Source organism: Molossus molossus, unplaced genomic scaffold (genome assembly GCF_014108415.1).
Source record: "Molossus molossus isolate mMolMol1 unplaced genomic scaffold, mMolMol1.p scaffold_m16_p_13, whole genome shotgun sequence".
In the NCBI taxonomy this organism is placed as follows: domain Eukaryota; kingdom Metazoa; phylum Chordata; class Mammalia; order Chiroptera; family Molossidae; genus Molossus; species Molossus molossus.
The window spans coordinates 4,637,115-4,657,789 of record NW_023425348.1 but is presented as its reverse complement, the minus strand read 5'-3'; the positions used below and the strand labels follow the sequence as shown (position 1 = coordinate 4,657,789).

At 40.3% G+C, this 20,675-nt stretch overlaps 3 protein-coding genes across 5 annotated transcripts; 1 reads left to right on the top strand and 2 right to left on the bottom strand.

Annotated features, from left to right (window-relative positions):
* Positions 1-1,639: 1,639 nt before the first annotated feature.
* Positions 1,640-7,134, bottom strand: PIH1D2 (PIH1 domain containing 2). Of its 2 annotated transcripts, none has more exons than XM_036257853.1 (6): positions 7,037-7,134; positions 5,870-6,072; positions 4,946-5,069; positions 4,269-4,514; positions 3,687-3,952; positions 1,640-1,836 (listed from the first exon to the last, which is right to left on the bottom strand). In XM_036257853.1, the coding sequence occupies exons 2-6, from the start codon at positions 6,044-6,046 to the stop codon at positions 1,702-1,704; spliced, it is 948 nt and encodes a 315-aa protein (XP_036113746.1). In that variant the 5' UTR covers positions 6,047-6,072; positions 7,037-7,134; the 3' UTR covers positions 1,640-1,701. The 2 variants fall into 2 exon arrangements, with proteins under 2 accessions (XP_036113746.1, XP_036113747.1); XM_036257854.1 differs by having other exon boundaries at positions 5,870-6,088; positions 7,037-7,066.
* A 215-nt stretch (positions 7,135-7,349) lies between these two features.
* On the top strand, positions 7,350-18,195 carry NKAPD1 (NKAP domain containing 1). 2 transcript variants are annotated; one of them, XM_036257856.1, is made up of 6 exons: positions 7,350-7,406; positions 8,557-8,633; positions 10,726-10,826; positions 13,413-13,562; positions 14,723-14,776; positions 16,091-17,720. In XM_036257856.1, exons 2-6 carry the CDS (start codon positions 8,565-8,567, stop codon positions 16,575-16,577), a joined length of 861 nt encoding a protein of 286 aa, XP_036113749.1. In that variant the 5' UTR covers positions 7,350-7,406; positions 8,557-8,564; the 3' UTR covers positions 16,578-17,720. The 2 variants fall into 2 exon arrangements, with proteins under 2 accessions (XP_036113749.1, XP_036113748.1); XM_036257855.1 differs by lacking the exon at positions 7,350-7,406 and adding an exon at positions 7,791-7,951 and having other exon boundaries at positions 16,091-18,195.
* Positions 18,196-18,700: 505 nt separating this feature from the next.
* TIMM8B (translocase of inner mitochondrial membrane 8 homolog B) lies at positions 18,701-20,561 on the bottom strand. The gene is made up of 2 exons (XM_036257858.1): positions 20,452-20,561; positions 18,701-19,015 (listed from the first exon to the last, which is right to left on the bottom strand). Exons 1-2 carry the CDS (start codon positions 20,533-20,535, stop codon positions 18,848-18,850), a joined length of 252 nt encoding a protein of 83 aa, XP_036113751.1. The 5' UTR covers positions 20,536-20,561; the 3' UTR covers positions 18,701-18,847.
* Positions 20,562-20,675: the final 114 nt, after the last annotated feature.

Here is a 20,675-nt window from a genome sequence, read left to right as displayed (position 1 = left end):
GTGGTTATTTACAGGAGTTTCTAGGAAATAAGTTTTGATAGTGATTTTGCAGAAGAAAAGATGAAAGCACTCCAAGTTTTTTCAGGGATGAGAATATAATAGATTTGTTAATTTTAGGACATCATACAATTCTAGAACGTTTTCAGATGATAAATTATCCTATTGCTAGAAGGATTCAAATTCAGGCCAGCTTTTAAGAAAATTATGTATTTATGTTACATGTCAACTATTTCTATTACACATATAACAGTTTCTAAAGTTAAAAAGTTTCAAAATTAATAAGGACTTTAAAGACTTTGTGTTGAACTAGGAAATAATCAGAAGGAATTTGTTTTGTATCTAGAAAAGATATTAAGAGCTGTTTATAGTTTGATGTGAGCATTGCATTTGGTATATAAATTGGAAAGTTCATGCCTTTGTGTTAAACAAGTATCAGACAACTTAGATGAATAGAAGTTGAAAAGTATATATCACCTCTGTATTTTTTTTTTTTATCCTCACCCGAGGACATTTTTGCAATTATCTTCAGATAGACCAGGAAGGAGAGAGGAAGAGAGAGAGAGAAACATCAATGTGAGAGAGACATATCGAATGGTTGCCACCCACACGACCCCAACCAGGGCCAGGGACAAACTGCAACCAGGGTACGTGCTGTTAGCGGAAACCGAACCCAGGACTCTCTGGTCCACGGGCTGACGCTCTAACCACTGAGCCAAACCTGCCAGGGCTCACCTCTGTATTTTTAAAAGTTATTTTCTTAGGAGAAAGACACTTGTCCCAAAGTCAACTCCTTTTTCTTAAAATAGAGTTGGATGTATTTTGCATCTTATGTGCAATAACATCTAGTCACTGTTACTGCATCATTGTGTCCAATCCACAGAAAAGTCCGTATCTGATGTTAAAAGGCCTGCCTGGGTAGCGTGGACTCCTGCCAGAGCTTTTTTATAGAAGTACAGAGGTTCACAGAAGCATAAGTTTGCATATTCTTACACTGGCCTTGTATCTTTACTGCTGGAGGAAACTTACTGCTGTGGCCCCTCTTGATAATAAAAAAAACTTCTTGCACAGTCTGGGATTTATTTCTGATGCAAAAATTTACTAGAGACAAAAGTTTTTTCAGCCAGAATTCTCACATGTTACTTGGAAACAAATAGAAATTTCCCAAATGGTATTTAAGTTACTTGAGACCATTACATATATCTTCCAAAGAAGTATATCATAGTCATACTATTTTTAGTAGTTTTTACTTGATACCACATTTATTTGAGAGGAGAAAGTGAGTTTTTTGGTTGTTTTTAATCCTCACCCGAGGATATTGTTTTCTATTTCAACAGAATGGGAGGGAGAGAGGGAGAGAGAGAAAGAGAGAGAAAACATTGATGTGAGAGGGACACATCTATTGGTTGCCTCCCACACAACCCCGGCCAGGGCCGGGGATGAACTGAAATGGAGGTATGTGCCCTTGGCTGGAATCAAACTTGTGACTCATTGGTTTGTGGGCTGATGGTCTACCACTGAGCCAAACTGGACAGGGCAGGAGTTTTTTTAAAAAGAACAATTGAATAAGTCTAATTCCATCAAAAGGAACTCTTAGAAAATATGAAACTAGTGTTTAAGATACACCAATATCTCTTCACCTAAAATGAAGGTCCTATAATTCACATAACTAGCACTGAAAACCGGAAACATACTGCTCTTGACTTACACCAATGGCATTGTGACGATCAATGTAGCTTTCTCTTTGATAAATTTTGCTGTAGTCGTTTCAGTATCCACAGATTCTGGAAGATTCAGATGTAATCTGTACTTCTCAGAGACCTCAATTAATAAATCATCCTAAGAAGAATAAACCAAGAGAGATTTTACAAGAGAAAAATAGAAAAGTATTTCTGGTTAAAATTAGTGTTATTGGATTCCTGTTCCCAGTTATCTACTCCTTTTCCATTAGAAGAGGATCCCAATTTATTGCCATGTAACTTGCAATGAGCAATAACTGCTGTCGTAAATCCCTGAGCTTTTAAGATTTATTATTGCTGCTTAATACATCAAAAGCTAACTGGTAGCAGTACCAAAAGATGGGTGTTGTCCCAAATTATTTTAATTGACTTTGGGGAGGACTAGCAAACAGCAAGGAAACATTGGAGACTGGAAAGGTGGTGATCCATGTTTTATAGTGATACAGCCCTTAATAAAACTATTAACAATAATTTGGAAGACAAATTATATACCTAGTTAATTTGTGGCTTTAGGTAAAGAAGTGGGAAAATAAAATGTTGGTAACATGCATTAGTTTAATGGGGCTACATTTAACAAAGTACAACAAAAAGAACTGAGACGAATTTACCAGTTTGCAAGCAGAGCTAAAAGGGAAAATACAGACCTCAGAAAGTCTAAGACTTGACGAAGATGCAATTTTTTTAACCAGTAAAGGGTAAAATCGAGATGATTATTATTTTTAATCAACAAAGGCTGGTTAAGACAGCCTGGAGGCAAAGACTAAATCACAAGTCTGTATGTATACTCTTGTTAAAATTTCTACCTGGGTTAAAGTAGACCTCAGTAAATCCTTACATTTGGCTCAAGTGACAGCTATGAAATGAAAAAAGAGAAGCCATTGGAAAAAACTGGACATGTCTAAAAAGAATTGTTGGGTATAGCACTGATTGGAATTAAATAAAATGTTACCATTCTAGACTAAAACTAATTTTAAAAAATCTTTGGACCCCAAACATTCCATGGGCACAAAACAGGCTGAGTAAATTGTTCAGCATCTAAAGATGGCATAGTCTCCAAAATGCTCTCTTTAGATGTGGTTAAGGTAAATCATGCAAGGGTGGAGTGGGGGGGGTCCCAAAGAATGGAACTGATGGTAACGGAAGACAATGGAACTGGGGTGGGGATAGGTAAAGAAGGAATCTGTCATGGCCTTAAGTGAGAACATCCTCTACATCAGGAAAGGGGATCCTCCAAATATCTGTCTACCAGGATTTCAGCAACTGCCGTGTGCCTCATATTTTTACCATTTCTAAATTGAGACTGTTAATAGTGATCTTCCCTTCATTACACACTATATGGTGATGGGCCTCTGGGATTAGATAACTTGTGCTTGCAGTTCATAGGTCTGGTTCAAGAGGAGAGAATGCAGACTATGATGAAAAAATCCTGTACATTAGAGTCTGATACTGGAATTGGAGGTGTCTTTCTTGGGGAAAGATGCAAATATTTGTGAGCAAGAGAATGGACTGTGGTAGACTGTAGTGTTTTTGCCAATTATTTGATCTTCTGTAAGAGGATTATATGTATACCCCTGTCATGTGACTTCCTGTGATTGCTCTTGAGAAGAATATTCTTCCCTGCCCTATTGATGTAGGACTTGGCCTAGTAACTTACTTTGGTGAACAGAATGTGAGTAAAGAGATACGTCTTGTCTAACAGGAAGTTTTAGTATCCACTGCATAGTTTGGCCATTTCTATTTTCCTTCTGCCAGGAGAATGGAATATGTCAGATGGGAATTGCTTCTTCACCTATATTTTGTAATGTGTAAGATTTGTCGAGCAAAGCAGGCTTAGCTGACTTGTAACCTGAGTAAATGATTATAAACCACTGAGCTTGTAGAGTTGGTTACTATAGCATAATATAGCGAATGTTGACTGATAAAAGTTTACAGTATTACCTTTCAACCTACCTCAGAAACATGAAGGTCACAGAGAGATACTGAATTAATACCAGGTAATTCAACTTTTAATTCAATTTTCAGGGGTTTCTCATTCTGATCCGCCACCATTTTTAATTCATAGGCTGGTTTCTTCATCTCCACCTGGATCTCTGTACTGGATATCTCTTCTATCAGGCACCCTTTTTCACTCGAAACTTGGTCTTTTGGCAGTAAAAGTTGAGGGAAATGATCTGGATTGCTCACAGTACTGCTTTTTATCTGTTCAAGGGTTAGTTCTTTATGAAAAAAGGGGAGGGAATACAATAACAAAATTAATCAACAACATAAACTATCAGGCTATGAGCTGCAATATGTAGTATTAGCTAAGATGGCAGATAAAGCTGCAGCTAAATGAGTTTGGGAATCTCAAAAGAATCTTAAACCAAAAAGATTTAAAAAATTAAAAGTTTGCAGGATTTAAAAATCTTGAAGGACATACTAATATTTCTAATATCTAATCTTGATCTTTTCCCATTTTAAGTTAAAATTGAGATTTCTAGTTTGCAAAAATTTTAAATCAGTTTAATTTTCCATTTACATTAATTAACTTACCCTTTCTTATTTTCTCTCTTAAATCTGTGGGATCAGATTGGATTCCCATCAGATTTTTTTTCATTCTTTGAATGTTTCCTTTTATTTTAAATGTGGTAATATGGTAAAATTGTGAGAGAGTGATCTGGAGTTGTTCCTCAATGCATTTCATGGCTATCTGTATTAATTGATCTTTTTTCACATGGTCTTTTTCTGCTGCCTGGAGAACATCAGGATTGTAGGCAACATCGATCACTGTGTAAACGTCTGCATGTGTTAAAAAAAAAAAAGAGAGAAGAGAAAGAGGAAAAAAAACAAACATCTGTGCCTGAGATTCAGAAGTTGTGAAATGAAGACAACTTGTTTCACTAACGATATTGTCAGGTAATAAATTAAGCCATAAACCTGATAAAGCTAGAAAATATAAATTCTGTATTTTTCAGAGGAAATGATAATGATGCTATATACACAAAATTTCAATGAAGGCATTTTTTTGGCATTTTATATGGGTTAAAAACAGCTTATATTATTAGACAAACAGTATTCAATTTGCATAAAGGTACATTTATTAGTCATTAGCTACATTATAACCAAATAAAATATTTTACATGTAATGTTTTTTACCAAGTGAAATCTGGGTTCATGCTATTCCCAATAAAATTTTTTTAATGTGCTTGCTCTCCTATAATTCTACATACCTGATGTTTCAGACATATCTTCTGGTCTGCCAACACTTAGAGGTACTGGATGAGTGGATGATTGGGGAGCTGGAATCCTTTTCCACTGACATAAGTTGATAAAAAGTATTTTTTCTTTAGGTTTCTAGAAATCAAATAATTTTACATAGCTTAAAACCTATATTTTTAAATTAAAAAAAATTTATTGATGTTTTAGAGAGAGGAAGGGAGAGAGAAACATCAATCAGCTGCCTGCTGCATGCCTCCTACTGGGGATTGAGCCTGCAACCTGGGCATGTGCCCTGACCTGGAAGTGAACCAGGATCTCAGTCCATGGGAGGATGCTCAATCCACTGAGCCACACTGGCCGGGCTAGTTTTTTTTTTTTTAATTAAATAATAGTCCAAAAGAAACACATCACAGAATTTGAAGAGTGAGAATTTTAGGGTCCAAGTAAGTTATTACATGTATTGAAACTGTGTTTGAAAAGTATACTGTTACCTGATTTCCCAACAGCCCTTCATCAAGAATCCAGTTGCTACTCTCAGAGTAACTGGGAGGAGGAAGGGGAACTGATCAAAGCAGCTAGCTATTCCAGGTGAATTTGTTCACCACTTCCTTACCTCACCAACAAAATAAACTCTCTTTATTTGAAAAATCTCCAACTCTATAATTCTCTGTTAAATCATTACATTGCTTTTTACTTTCATTCTAGCAGGAAAAATGGCTCATTTTGAGATCTTCAAAATACATCAAATATGAATTTCCCACTTTTACTCCTTCAGTGCAGTCTTCCACACTATATTTTATTTTTCATTTAGAGTGGCAGTTTCCTTCAAGTTTTCTTGTGTTAACGTTACAATGGCTAAGGGTAAGCTATTCTCTGGTTATTGCAGGATCATTTCATTCAGGACCTCCTCATCCCTGGGTACCAACTCTACATACCAGGATTCTTGTTTGTAGACAGAGTTGTGGTTGTGGGGCAGCACAGAGCTGTTTGCCCTCTTTCAGCTGCTGTTGAATGAACTTCTCATAGCCCTCAGGATTACTTTCAGCCAGATCATCCAGTAGGTTCCAGAACTGAGTAACTTGGGTAAGCAGACCCTTTGAGGATGATTCCATGATTGAGGTGAATAGGCCTCTTAAGTCTGTGGAAAGACATGACTTAAGGAAAAAACACCCTGTGTAACTATTGATTCATTTCTTCTTTCAGGGGAGGAGGAACAGGTCAGGAATTGTTTTGGTGCAATTAGAAGTTATCCTTAACACCCATGTCTAAAACATTGTGGATCAGCTCCACTTTATCTTTTCCTTATTCTCGAATTATCTAGTACCACTTTCTAAATTCTCAAGTTGTCCTCTCATATAATAAGGCCTTACCTCTGCCTAGACCCTCACAAGCCCTGAGGGGACAGAGTACCCACTTTAGTCTGGATTTCCCCATGGTTTCCTTTTTTCAGCACCTGGGTTTTGGCTGACTACCCTATCCAGTCTGGAAATTGCCAGAGGGGTGTGTGTATGTGATGAGACTTCACATGAGACTTCCCTAACATCAGCATAGCTTAGTAGTTGGAACCATGGACCTTCCCTGGCTGGTGTGGCTCACGGTTGGTTGAGCATTGTCCCATGCACCAAAAGGTCACAGGTTCAATTCCCAGTCAGGGCACATGCAGGAGGCAGCCAGTAGATATTTCTCTCTCCCCCTCTGCCTTCTCTCTCTGAAATCAATAAAAACTTTTTTTTTTAAAGCATGAGCTCAGGGGCCAGAATGCCTAGATTCCAATCTTAGCTCTATCAGTGCTGGCTTTGTGACCTTGATAATTAATTTATATATGTGCCTCAGTTTACTCTCCTCAAAGTGAAGACAATATCTATCTCATAGGGTTATTGTGAGGATCAAGCTAACGCAGAAAGGTTGGAACCCTTGGTCAACATAACACGAGAATAGTAACGCTGAGAAACTTCCCTCGCACCGACCCCCTACTGGAAGGTGCCCAGAGCATCCACAGAATGAGGAAAGGGGGGGTTTGGGTTCTTTCAACACTATGTTAGGGTTAGACTAAAGGGGAAACGTGACTAATGGACAAGCATTCCAGAGGTCTGCGAACCCACCTCTTCCCTCGGTTTCTTGACAAGCCGCGACGCTTGTTACCAGGGTAACCAGACTGGTCCACCCTCTAATGGGGTCCGGAAGGCTCGGGCCGCCGCTCTTTTCGCGTCCAGTTACAGAACCTGCGCCCCAGCCGCGGGCCGCGCTTCTCGGCTGAGCCCGACCCACGTCTCTGCCACGAGGGCGCCCGCTCCCGTCTGCTGCTGCCGAGCTCCTGCGGCTCCTGGAAACGCTCCCTGCGAAGTCTCCGAGTTTCCTGTTGGTGGGAAGAATTTCTCAGCAGCACGACTTCCGGCCTGAAAGGGAAGCTTGCTGTCTTTTCTCCCAGCCCGCTTCCTCCCCCACCCCCGCCACGCGAGGCTGCGGTGCACGGTATGGGTGTGTTTGTGTGAATTTGTGTGGGGAGGGCGTTTGGAGGGAAGGTTACCGGGAGCTTCTCGGCCGCTGGGGGCAGGGGTCCCGGTGACAGAGATGGGGGTATTTTCTCTGTCTTCCGCCTGGAAGCCTCAGCCCCCCTTTCAGGCACTTTAGATACTCCTCCGGGCCCAGCGGACGGCCGTACCGCTCCAAAGCGTCCCGCTGGGAGCGAAACCCAGTCCCCGGGCCCACCCGAGAGCGTGAGCGGGGAATGCCCAGCCCACCCGGGCGTCCGGCGTCCTGGCCGGCGCCGCCCCCGGCCTCCGTGCGCACGGGTCTCCGCCGGCGGGTCCGGGCCGAGGGGAGGCGGCCGTGGCCTGGGGCGCGGGTGCGGGCGGAATAACCGGTGGGCAGGCTGCGTTTTCACGAAGGACTCGGGTGAAGCTGCAGAGCTGCCTTTGAGCACTGACTCCTCGGCTTCCTGGGTCGGAGGAGAGCTTGTAATGGAGTGGTTCTTCGTCTCACACTAACAAGATGCCTGATTTCCTCAGGATCGAGGGGTGAGTGAGCGGTGGGGTGGTGGCACAGAGCCCTGCTAGCTGCACATGGGAATAGCCCTGCCATCTGGGGTTTTTTTTTTGAGGCTTTTATACAAAATAGAAAATAAAATACCCTGAATGGAGACATTTAGGGTATCTCTGTTTTTGATGCTTTCAGGCATCAGTTTTGGTTACTGTAGACGTTTGTGGCCCCTGACACATCCAAATCGAGGTATTTGCTTCATTGCAGACTAACTGGGGTTGGAGAGTTGATTTCTGATCTGGACCTTGTTTGCCTTGGACTGTGTGGCCTGAGACAAGTTATGGCTTTAAGGGAATTTTATCTACTAATTAGGAATGAAGAGACTTGCCTCATGTAAAACAGTTATTTTGAACAGTAAATAGTGTCTTTTCAAAGAATTACACTGTACACTGTCTCCTTTCTCCCTCACATTTTGATGGTTATGTATTTTTTCCTTTTAATGGTGAAGAAACAACTATTACTCAGGACCTCTGAGATCCAAGTGCTCTTTCCTTTACCTCATGCTTCTTTGTAACATTATAATAAAAGGTAAGGTAATAAAGGAAATTACTATTTTGAAATGTTATTTATTGATTAATTTCAGATTGAAGAATGTCCCGGGTTCCACTGGGGAAAGTCCTTCTAAGGAATGTCATCCGGCACACAGATGCTCACAATAAGGTGAGAGGTACAACCTAGTTATTCCTCAACACTTAACGAGGGTATAAGTGTGCAAGCATTATTTTGCTACTGTTAGGAGATACAAAGATGAATGAAATGTATAATTACAATATTGTCTGGTAATTACTGTAATAGAGACATATAAAATGTTTTAGGGCACTAAGGAAGGAATAATGATATCTGCCTTGGGGAATTAGGAAAGGCTTCACAGAATGGGTAGTATTTGAGGTGCTGATATTTGAACTGGTTCTTTTTTTTTTCTTTATTGATTTTAGAAAGAGAAGAAGGGAGAAGGAGAGAGAGATAGAAACATCTATGAGAGAGAACATCGATTGGCTGCCTCCTGCATGCCCCCCCCTTCACTGAGGATCAGGTCTATAACCTGGGCATGTGCCCTGACCAGGAGTTGAACCTACGACCTCTTGGTGCATGGTTCAGCACTTAACCACTGGCCAGGCAGTCGTCAAATATTTTTAGGCTGAGTGTGACTTGATTGTATTTGTATTTAAAACAATTGTTTTTTGTATTTGTATTTTAGTAAGATGACATCTTAGGGGATAGATCAAATGGGGTGAAACAGTAAAGAGACCAATTATGAGGCAATTGCAGTGTTCCACATAAGGGATGACGAGGGGCCTTCACATGAAAACAGTGACTGACAGTAGGGATGAAGATGAGGAATTTAGGAGGCAGACTCTGAAGAACTTGGTGACTGATCAGATGATCGTGATAATTATGGAATCAAATATAACTACCTTGTGTGTCTGGGTAAATGATGATGATGCCATTTGTTGAGATAGGAAACAAAAGAAAAGGGACAAGTATTATGGGAAATGTAATTAGTTTGGTTTGAACATGTTGATGGAGAGGTCCTTATAGGATATCTAAACAGTTGGAAATTCTGACTTGAAGGCAAGGAGAAATGTTGAGGCTAGACATAAAGGTTTGGGATTACTGATAAATAGGAAATAGTGGAGGTCTTGAGAGTAGATGAGGTCACTTAGGAGAGCACATATAATTAAAAGAGGGCCAAGGACCCTTGTTTGGTTTTCTTCGGTGAACTGTAGAACTCCTACTTTGATCTTAAATGGTCTTACTGTCATGTCACCTGATTATTTTATTTGAATGAGGTAATCACTGTTACATAAGCAGCCTCTATAATTGCATTAAACCATCCCTAGTTGAATGGTGAGCTTAGATTTGAAAATGGAGGCTGAAAAAATAATCTAGCACAGATTTAACAAAAAATTATAGGAGGACTTAGAAGTAAAACATATTCTTGTTTTTTTTAATCCTCACCTGAGGACATTTTTCCATATTTTGTTCAGATAGAGTGGGAGGGAGAGAGAGAGAGAGAGAATCATTGATGTGAAAGGGACACATCGAGTAGTTGCCACCTGCACGACCCAACCAGGGCCAGGGACAAACTGCAACCGAGGTATGTGTCCTTAATGGGAACCGAACCCAGTCTCTCTGGACCTCAGGCCGACGCTCTAACCACTGAACAAAACCGGCCAGGGCCATATTCTTGTTTTTATATCAGTTGTAATCTGCTTCTCTGGAAATTCTGTAGCAATTCTCACGTCTTTTTATTTTGTTTTGCATTGTTTTCAATAAAAATTAGAAAGTTGTGAAAAGGGACTTAGCTTGGAAAGTTGAAAGACCTGTCATTATTAGCTTTTTGACTTTGGCAAACTCTGGGCTTTTGTTACTTCTCAGTAAAATATAATGATGATATCTTCTTTGCTTTCTTCATAAGATTGCTTAAGGTTCAATTGAGATGATACAATTACGATCATAAAGCATTTTAGAAACATAAGAGAATAATTACAGCATAATTGCAAAATTGATGAGGTTATAAATGTTTATGCAGGGGTTAAAAAATTCTGTTGCTGCAGAATTCTACATATTGGATTTGTTGCGTCAGATTGTTTATTCACATTGAGAAACTAGAATTAGTTTCCCAGGTTCTTGATCATAACACAGTCTAAAATCCAATAGTTAGTACAGATTGTATTTTCAGTTACTTTTTTATGATGTAAAGTGTCATTTTTAGTAACTTACTTTAATTTATTTCCTTTAAAATGTCTAGATTCAGGAGGAATCAGATATGTGGAAAATAAGAGAATTGGAGAAACAGATGGAAGATGCTTACAGGGGAAACAAAAGGAAAATGTTACCCAGCAGTTCAAGGTGAAGTTGGTTGGAGCTCTGAGAACCAAAATAATTCTCATCTTATTCAGAATCATCAACTTGTGTTTAAAAACATTTTGGGCCCTGGCCAGTTTGGCTCAGCTGTTAGAGCATCAGCCTGCAGTCCAGAAAGACCCAGGTTCGGTTCCCACTAGTGGCGCGTACTTCGGTTGCAGTTTGTCCCCGGCCCTGGTTGGTCATGCGGGTAGCAGCCACTTGCTGTGTCCCTTTCACGTAGATGTTTCTTTCTCTCTCTCTGTCTGTCCCTCTCTCTCCCTCCCACTCTGTCTGAACAAAAAAATGGAAAAATGTCCTCGAGTGAGGATAAAAAACAAAACAAAAACATTTTGGTATGCTAAAGACATGAATTCAGTTCTGTGAGCCCTTATGCCTTCCCTGTTTTATTAACCTATACCCAAGCATAAAGGTAATGGCTATCATGTATGTGGTCCCACTCTTTGTACTTGTTCGCAATAGAGAATTTTAAAAGTCTGAACAATGTAAACATTAAGGATTCTGTGGATTCTGACCTTATCTGATGGCTTTTAACCTTAGATATTCTGTCTGTATCTTACTGTCACTTAGCTGATCATTTATTCCTTTCCCCTTTTAGTCTTTGATTCTTTCTCTCAGCCTTTTCTTTCTTTCCTTTTATTTTTTCCGGTATTTTTTTCTCAGCCTTTTCTTTACCCCATCTACTCGCTATCTTCGCCCAATCACACAGCCTTTCACATTACCTTCTTACTAATTTGAGTGTACATATGAAGGATTATGCAGGCTTAGTTGTCTTACCTGTAGCGGTATAGGAATGTCTGAGTATTAGGTACATCGATTGGGCTCATGTGCCTATTAGTGTACAGCTGTGTGTATGAAAAAAATGACTCAAAGTAAGCATGCTGATTTCTAGAGCTACTAAGGGAAATATAAATAGTGAGATATATGAGGAGAGCAAGTGTGCCTGCAGAGTATATAGACTTTAAAGTGTGATTGGCTCTGTGTAAATGACTTTAAACAAGAAAGTACGTAGGATACTTATTGTAAAGAAAGCAAAATTTCAAGATAAAGATAAATATATTTTCCATCTGTTTTTTCTCTGATGGTTCTTTGAGAATTTAGAAGTACTGTTAGTGCAGATAATGATTTATTTTGTGTTGGTTGTTCAATTCCCAGTGGCACTTCTAGGAACAAGATACTGTTCTTGCCCTGGCTGGTTTGGCTCAGCGGTTAGAGCGTCAGCCTGCGGTCCAGAGAGACCAGGGTTCAGTTCCCGCTAAGGGCATATATCTCGGTTGCAGTTTGTCCCCGGCCCTGCTTGGGTCGTGTGGGTGGCAGCCACTTGATGTATACCTTTCATATCGATGTCCCCCCCCCCCCCCATCTGAACAAAAAATGGAAAAATGTCCTCGGGTAAGGAATGAAAAAAAAAAAGATACTGTTCTTTTTGAGTGGACTATTAATGCCTGTCATGGGAATACATCTTTAAACATAATCTCTTTAGGGACAGGGATTCTGATGGTCTCATTTGCATTAAATTCCCAGTAGCTAGAACAATATCTGGCACACAGAAACCCTTAAACATTTTTGATAACCCATTAGCTAACTTTATTGATTGGCTAGTGGATATTGTAAGTATGGGCTGAATTAGTTGTTTTCAACTGGTTTTCTTTTTTTAAAAAATTTTTCTTTCTTCTTCTTTTTTTTTTTTTTGAGATAGAGGGAGAGGGAGAGAGAGATGGAAACATCAATTAGGACATCGATTGGTTGTCTCTTGCATGCCCCCCACTGGGGATTGGGCCCACAACCTGGTCATGTTCCCTGACCGGGAATCGAACCAGCGACCTCCTGGTGCATGGGTTAACGATCAACCACTGAGCCACACTGGCCGGGCTTCAACTGGTTTTCTACCCCAACATACTCATGGATTAGGCCTTGTTCCTACTGTTTTTATGACCTCCCTACAGCAAGTTGCTGGTTTTCCAAGAAGGGAGTGTATTAAGAATATCTAGGGTAGTTTGAAATGTTCTCAGCTGTGATTATGCTCTGCTTCCCACTTTGCATGCCCTCCTAGTTGAGAATTAGTGAGCTACTGTATGCCACAGTCCAGAAGTTGTCTCATTTTTATTCTGCAATATGGTGGGTAATAATGGTCAGATTCTCCCTGGACAAACTTATAGAGAGGAACAGATCTTTTTATTTTTTTTTTTTAAAGGAGATCTGCTTGAATCACTAGACTTTTTCTTTATTATATTTTAGAGAGAGTAAGGGAGAGGGAGAGAGAGATAGAAACATCGATGAGAACATCAACTGGCCGCCTCCTGCATGCCCCCCACTGGGGATCAGGCCCACAACCTGGGTATGTGCTCTGACTGGGAATTGAACCAGCGACCTTTTGGCGCATGGGCTGATGCTCAATCATTGAGCAACACTGGCCAGGCCAGATATGTCTTTTTACATGATTAAAAAAATTAAGTATCAGGTTGTTTTGTTCTCCCTCTTAGCTGTTCAGTGAGTTTTATGCATGCTGTTCCATAAATTAACCTCACAGATTGCTTCTAAATCTAAAAGTTCTTCTGTTTCCTCATATAGTCGGATGCGTAGTGATGGTTTTGATGAAGAAAGTCAAAGAGACAATTGGAGGCCAAGGAATGAAATTTCTGGAGCCCTGGAAGATGATTTTCTTAAGGCTAAATCCTGGAACAAGAAGTTATATGATTATGAAGCTAACATGCCAGACAGGTTTGTAACTAAATTCTTGCAACCATTAATGATATTTGGCCTGAGAATGGTACTTTCAAAACTTAATTATCTCTGCAAAAATTGTACACAAATGTTACCAGCATAATTATTCATTGTGGCCAAAAAAGTGTAACCCAAACGTCTATTAGCTAACAAAATGTGGTATATGGAATGGTAATCGAATGTTGTCTGGCAGTAAAAGGAATAAAATACTGAAAACATGCCACAGCATGGATGAAACTTGAAAACATTATTGTAGTGGGAAGAAGCCAGACATTAAAGGCCACATTACATGATTATATTTATATATATGTCCAGAATAGGCAAATTCATACAGACAGAAAGTAGATTAGTGGTTGCCATGAGCTACAGGAGAGGGAGGAATGGAGAGTGACTGCTAACAGAATTTCTTTTTGGGGTGATGAAAATGTTCTGTTAGATAGTGGTGATGGTTGCACAACTCTGAATATACTGAAAGCCACTGACTTGCATACTTATCATTATTATTATTGTTATTTTTTTAATCCTCACCCAAGGATATTTTTTCATTGATTTCTAGATAGAGTGGAAAGGAGGGATGGTGAGAGAGAGAGAGAAACATCGATGTGAGAGATACAGCAATTGGTTGCCTCCCGCACGACCCTACCCTGGGCTGGGGATTGAACCTGCAACCCAGGTACATGTCCTTGACCAGGAATCGAACCCCACACCCTTCGGTCTGAGGACTGATGCTCTACCACTAAGCCAAACTGGCCAGGGTATGACTTGCTTACTTTACGAGGATAACTTTATAGTATATGAGTTATATTTCAATAAAGCTATTTTTTAAAAATTGTACCAATGTAGACAGCATTATGTTATGAAGTGTTTTTGGAGAAGTACTTCACAGCAGATTATAAGAGTTTTCTTGTGGAAGAGAATGGCAAGTTCTCTTACAAATGGATAAAGGTATTCTTTGTGTTTGAAATACTCGTGTGCAGTACAGAAAAATGTAGCCAACTAAGTGACTGAGCTATAATGTAGGGTTGGCTTTACCATATCTCTGTTTTCTTTGTTCTGTATGTATGTCTTTGTGCATGTACTACTAAGTCTGTGTAATTTAATTTTCAAAAACATAGGCCTTGTTTTAACAATATGTGTAATGAAATGTCATCTTACAGATGGGGTCACAGTGGCTATAAAGAGTTATACCCTGAAGAATTTGAAACAGACAGGTAAGACAAATAGGCTTACTGGGGGAAAAAAGTTAGAACCAAGGCTTAGTACAAAGTCTGAACTATAAATTGAGTGCCTACTTTTTACAAAGCATGTCACATTAAAAATGTGACTGAGAAATAATAGGCAATTTAGATGGAAGTTGATTGTTATTTTGCTTTTCCCTGATTGATGTTTGACATACCTATAGCACTTAGTTTTTTTTTTCCTCTTTTTAAAAATGTTTTTATTCATTTGAGAGAGAGAGGAAGGAAAAGAGAGAGAAACATGTTTGCTGCCTCCTGCATGCTCCCTACTGGAGATCAAGCCTGCAACCCTGGGCATGTGCCCTGACCAGGAATTGAACCGGTGACCTCTTGGTGCATGGGTCAATGCTCAACCACTGAGCCACACAAGCCCAGTCAGGACACATGCCCAGGTTGTGGGCCAAATCCCCAGTGGGGGGAATGCAGGAGGCGGGCCAGTCCATGTGCTCTCTCATTGATGTTTTTATCTCTCTCTCCTTCTCCATTCCTCTCTCTAAAAATCAATAAAGAAGAAAAAAAGGTTTAAAAAATAAATAAAAATTTTATCTATTTTTTATAATATGTTTTTATTGATTTTTTAGGGAGAGAGAGATAGAAACATCGATCGGTTACCTCCTGCATTCCCCCTACTGTGGATCAAGCCCACAATCCAGGCCTGTGTCCTGACCAGGAATCTCAGTCCATGGGGCAACGATCAATGCACTGAGCCACAAGGGCCAGGCTAAAACAGCTTTCTACCTATCAAACTGGCAAAAACAATTTTTTTGATAATGCCTAATGTTACTGATGCTAGTGGTGAGCAGATCTTCTCAATATACTCTTTTTTTCTGAGTCCAATGATATTTAGTGGTTTTAGTGTTGTTTTACAGATTATAATTATGTTCATTTTATTTTAATTTTTTTAATTTCCTTTTTCTTTATTGATATTAGAGAGAGGAAGGGAGAGGGAGAAAAAGATAGAAACATCGATGAGAGAGAACATCGACTGCCTGCCTCTTGCATATCCCCCACTGGGGATTCGGCCCACATCCTCGGCATGTGCCCTGACTGGGAATCGAACCAGTGACCGACCTCTAGGTACATGGGTCGATGCTCACCAGCCAGGCTTTATGTTCATTTTAAAGATGAGGAAACAAAAACTCTGAGAGTGATTAAGTCTCATAGTAACCCTATGTCAAAGCTGTTTTAAAATTCAGCTGTTAACCCTAACTTTCTATCTAGAATGCAGAATATTTAAATGTACTTCTTATTTTCTATAGTAAAGCAGTTTCTCTTTTTTATTATTAGTGATCATCAAGATATTACGAATGGGAAAAAAAGATCTCCCCAGGTAAAATCATCTACCCACGAATCTCACAAACACAAGAAATCAAAGAAATCGCACAAAAAAAAGCAGAAAAAAAAGTCACATAAGAAACAGAAGAAAAGCAAAAAGGAAGCTGCAGCTGTAACAGCAGATTCCTCAAACGAGTTCTCGGAAGAAACTGGGGCTTCTAGTACCAGGAAACAACCACATAAGCGTAAGAAAAAATCGAGGAAAAAGTCTCTCAAAAAGCCTGCTTTAGTTTTAGAGGCAGAAAGTGACACTTCTCAGTCAGATGATTCTGCATCCAGCAGTTCTGAGGAAAGAGACACTAAGAAAACCAAAAGGGAAAAGAGAGATAAAGTCAACATCCCTGTAGTTAGCAATGAAATACAGGAGAGGACAAACAAACGCACAAATTGGAAAGTGGCTACAGATGAAAGGTCTGCTGAGAGTTCAGAGGATGACTAAATGAGAAACATTCTTCAGTTTCCATGTGACTCGGATATTTACAGCTCTTGCACCTCGGGGCTTTGCCAATGACTCTTGTTCAGCACAGGGGCCCTGAGGTCAGAGCCGTCTTGTGCCATCTGTGTATGTTCTGACAGACTTGTCTTCTATTTTGGCCTGTTAAACTTGATTCTCTTATTGGTAATAGGGAATCTGGTATTTTGTTATGAAGGTTTCTTGAAGAGATTATTTTTTGCAGTTAATTACATTTAGTGTAGAGTGCATATACAGCAAATTAAAGGACCCAGAAAGCAGAATCCAATGACCTGGGTACACCAATTAGAATGTTCAATTTGGAGAAAGCAAGGGCTGGGATCTAGAGGTGGATTGGAACCAGTGCTGTGCAGAATGTATAAGGGAACATTGTGTTACTCTCGTTTGGTTTATATAGCAGGTGCCACTTGACTTTGTCTCAGCCTTGGTGCTTTGATCTTCCTGTATTTTGGCCCCACAGATGTGGTAATTTATTTAATGGGGAGATGAGCAGAACGAATACTTTCCCTTTACAATGTCCATAAATAGCTGTTATCAGAAGAGACTAGGGTTTTCTGTCAAATTTCCCTGCTGGACAGGGACTGTAGCTATACTCAGTATACCCATAACCATGGTGATTGGATAGTAAATGGTTTTCTAGTTCCATTGCTGTATATTGCCTAAATGGACTTGTGTTCAAAAATTATTTCTTTTAGCTAAGTCCTCAACAAATGGGGAAGAATTAGGACTTAGTCATGTTAATGGTGCTCTGAACAGGCTTCAGAGCAGCATCTGCCATTTTAATGTTGTCTTCCTTGTTCATTTCTAAATCTATTAATGAACTTTAGATTTTCCCTGAAACTAGGTTGAATCAAATCCAAAATGAAATATGCTTCTCAGGGACATGTCTACTTCTTTCCAGCCTGCCTTTGGATTAAAGCACCAAGCAGAGACCATATTATTTTCCTTTGCAACATGCTGTAATCCCTACTATGTTAATTCATAAGAAACCAAAACAACACTGAAAGAAGGCTGGCAGAACAAAAGTTAATTTTTTCATTATGGCAAATCAAGTGACGTATTGTTTTTCCTGGTTGTCACTTCATGGGCTGAGTAAAAGAGCTTGAAAACCCGTCTTGGTTCTGCCACTAATTGGTTATGTGGCCTGGAGTAGGCAAGTTAACCTCCCTGGCCTTCCTTTTAATCCCATGTGTAATAAATACTTCATGGTGACATGACAGTGTTAAGACACCAGCAGTAGAGTATAGCTATGACATCATTCCATGAGGTAATATTTTATAGTTCTGCTAAATTTTTTCTCTTTACAGAACAGATTTCTAATAAAATGCTTAGTCATAAAGCACATGGTTGGCCAGTAGTTCCCTATCCCAATTCTAAGCAGGTGCTACCTTTGGGGATATTTATTTGAAATATTAATAACTTTGGTACTCAATTGTTAATGTTCAGTGGTATATATATATTTTTTCCTTTGGGATTAGTAGGGGCCCAAGGGGGAATAACAGTATATAATTACTACCTCTTAACCTAAAGCAATTATTTTATTCTTGGAGCAAGTGAAATCTTTGTTGGAGGGAGTGTTCACGTGGTTTTTTTTTTTTTTTTTTTTTAGCATTGTTTCTATGCTATAAAAGTACTGATTCTAAGCACAGACTCAGGAGGATGAGTGAGTAGAACAGGGCATCTCCAGGAAGCTGGTTCTGTTTGGGTCTTGAACTTCCCTTCCTCCCATAGTAGCAGACCTATCTTTTCCCCAATGAACACACATCTTACTTATTTTTTTTTGTCATGTTTACCTTTTCTGGGTCACGTATAAGCAATAAAGCTGTTTTGTGTTCTTCACTTTTCTCAACCCTAAATTTTCTTCTATGCCTTAGGCTAAGGCTTTGTTGGCTCTTCCAGCCCCCTTAAATCTGGCTTAGGATGACTCTTCAAAACTTAATATCTCCCATTTGCACTGCTAGCCTTGGAACATATTTATTTCTAGTATTTCTGCCAATCAGATCTTATTAAGATTGGAGAATTCACATTTTATTGAGTAACTGCTGTGATACAATGTGGAATTTCTGAACTCCAAATAAATTTCACTTTTAAACATTTGATCTGTTACTTTAGCACCAACAGGCTTAGTAATAGCCTGAAGTTAACCTGACAGTGAGTTGACATCTTTCCCCCTCTGGCCTTTCAATCTGTTTAATAACAAGTCCTTTGCTTCTTCTGTCATTCTTCCAGGGAATAGTCTACTGCCCTCCTTTCTGTACAATCTGGGCAAACCGACTGGTGATAGCAAGAGTAGTGTCAATGAAGCGGTCCACACAGCTGGAGAGACAGTTTTCAGTGCGAGAGTCTAGGCGATTCCCTGGCTTCTCCACACATTTATCCCAACACAACTCCATGAAGTGATGCACCTAAGAATAAAGAAAAATAGTAACCATTGGGGTCTGTATACAGGTCCAACTACCAATTTTCTTATTTCCTTCCCATTTTCATTTTCTGTTAATTGACTAAAACATTCTTTCAATCAACAAATCATGGGCCTCCTCTTTCCTCACTTCCTAATCTGTCCTCATCCCTACATTACAACGATCCTTTTATCCTTTCCATTTCTATTTTTTTCTTCTCTAGTAATTAAAAAATACTTCCCATCAAGTCACCTCTGCTTAATGCATCAATTTGTCTGTTAGCCACTCAGGACCCTACCTTATTTAACGCCTCACCCATACTGTTCCAATGAGGCCAGCACAGCAGACTCAACTTGACTCTATTCCTGGAATGCCCTCCCTAGAGATTTTATCCATCCTTCAAAACAGTTCAACAAATTCTTACCTCCTTGAAGGCCACCGTCTATTATGTTCTAATTGTGTCAAGTCCTCAATCAGAATGTAAATATTCAGGCAGGATTAATACCTTTTATTATATTGTCCAACTAGCATCAGTGTAAGCTGGGAAGGTATGGTACCAATTCCACCAAACCACTGCATCCTTATCATTCTAAAACTCTCCCTTACAGAGTAGTTAAGTTCTTAACCTTTTTGAGGTCATGAACACATCTGAGAATCCAATAAAGCTTATGGATCCACTCTCCAGGAAAATGCTTAACAGGCACAGGAAATGTATGCACTCTCATAATGTTCAGAACTCAGATTTCTAACGTGGGGTGGGAGGAGAGAAAAATAACCATTTACCTAGGGCTCACCATTTGGGAGGCTGGGAACTAGGCACTCAGTAAATCTTTTCTTTGGTCCTAAAAGATGACCTTTCACCTTCATTTAAGCGCCATAGTTCGGTCATTAGCCCTAAGTAACGCAGCTAATAAGGGACCACGTCGGGGTTCCAACCATGCCGAAAGGGCTCCAACCAAAACTTGTAAACTAATAGTCTAGACTGATTACTTCAGAGTCCCCCTTCCCCAATAACATTCTACCACTCTATCGTTTTCAAATACATTATCGCATTTGATCACTACAATCCAGCAAGGCAAAGGGCGGCTGCGAAACTAAGACGCGTAGTGGATGGGTGTCTCCTTTGGGGGCACATGGCCTGTACGTGGCAGAGGCAGGATTAGAACTTAGATCTCCAAATGTCAGCCCAAAGGGCTCGCCGCCCACCTCGGCTCCGTGTCCTGGAGTAGCTCAAATCTTTATTTTCTGTTTGACACCTACTATTTTTCCCCACCCTGGGCTGGCTTAACGGGCACCTGAGCACCACCAGCGGAAGGAGTGCCACCATTCGTTTCTTTTGCGAGGGGAACCGGACGTAGCAGGGCCATCCGGCGACCTCACCGCGGGAGCCTGGGACCTGTACTCTATCAACCCTCTTTTCACCCTGATCCCCGTCCCCGCACCTGTGCAGTGAACTGCGCCTTCTGCTGTTCGGCCGCCACCAAGCGCTGCAGTTCCGCTTCATCCGCCTCAGCCAGTTCCGCCATTGTCGGCGTCGGGCGGCGGACTTCGACCGTCGTGCGCGTGTGCGGCGTGCGGCGTGCGGCGTGCGCGCGCTTACTCCCGCCTTCCGACTTCCGGTTCACCGAGAGTTTTCCTTTTCCTTGTTTTCTTCTTCTGGTGGGAG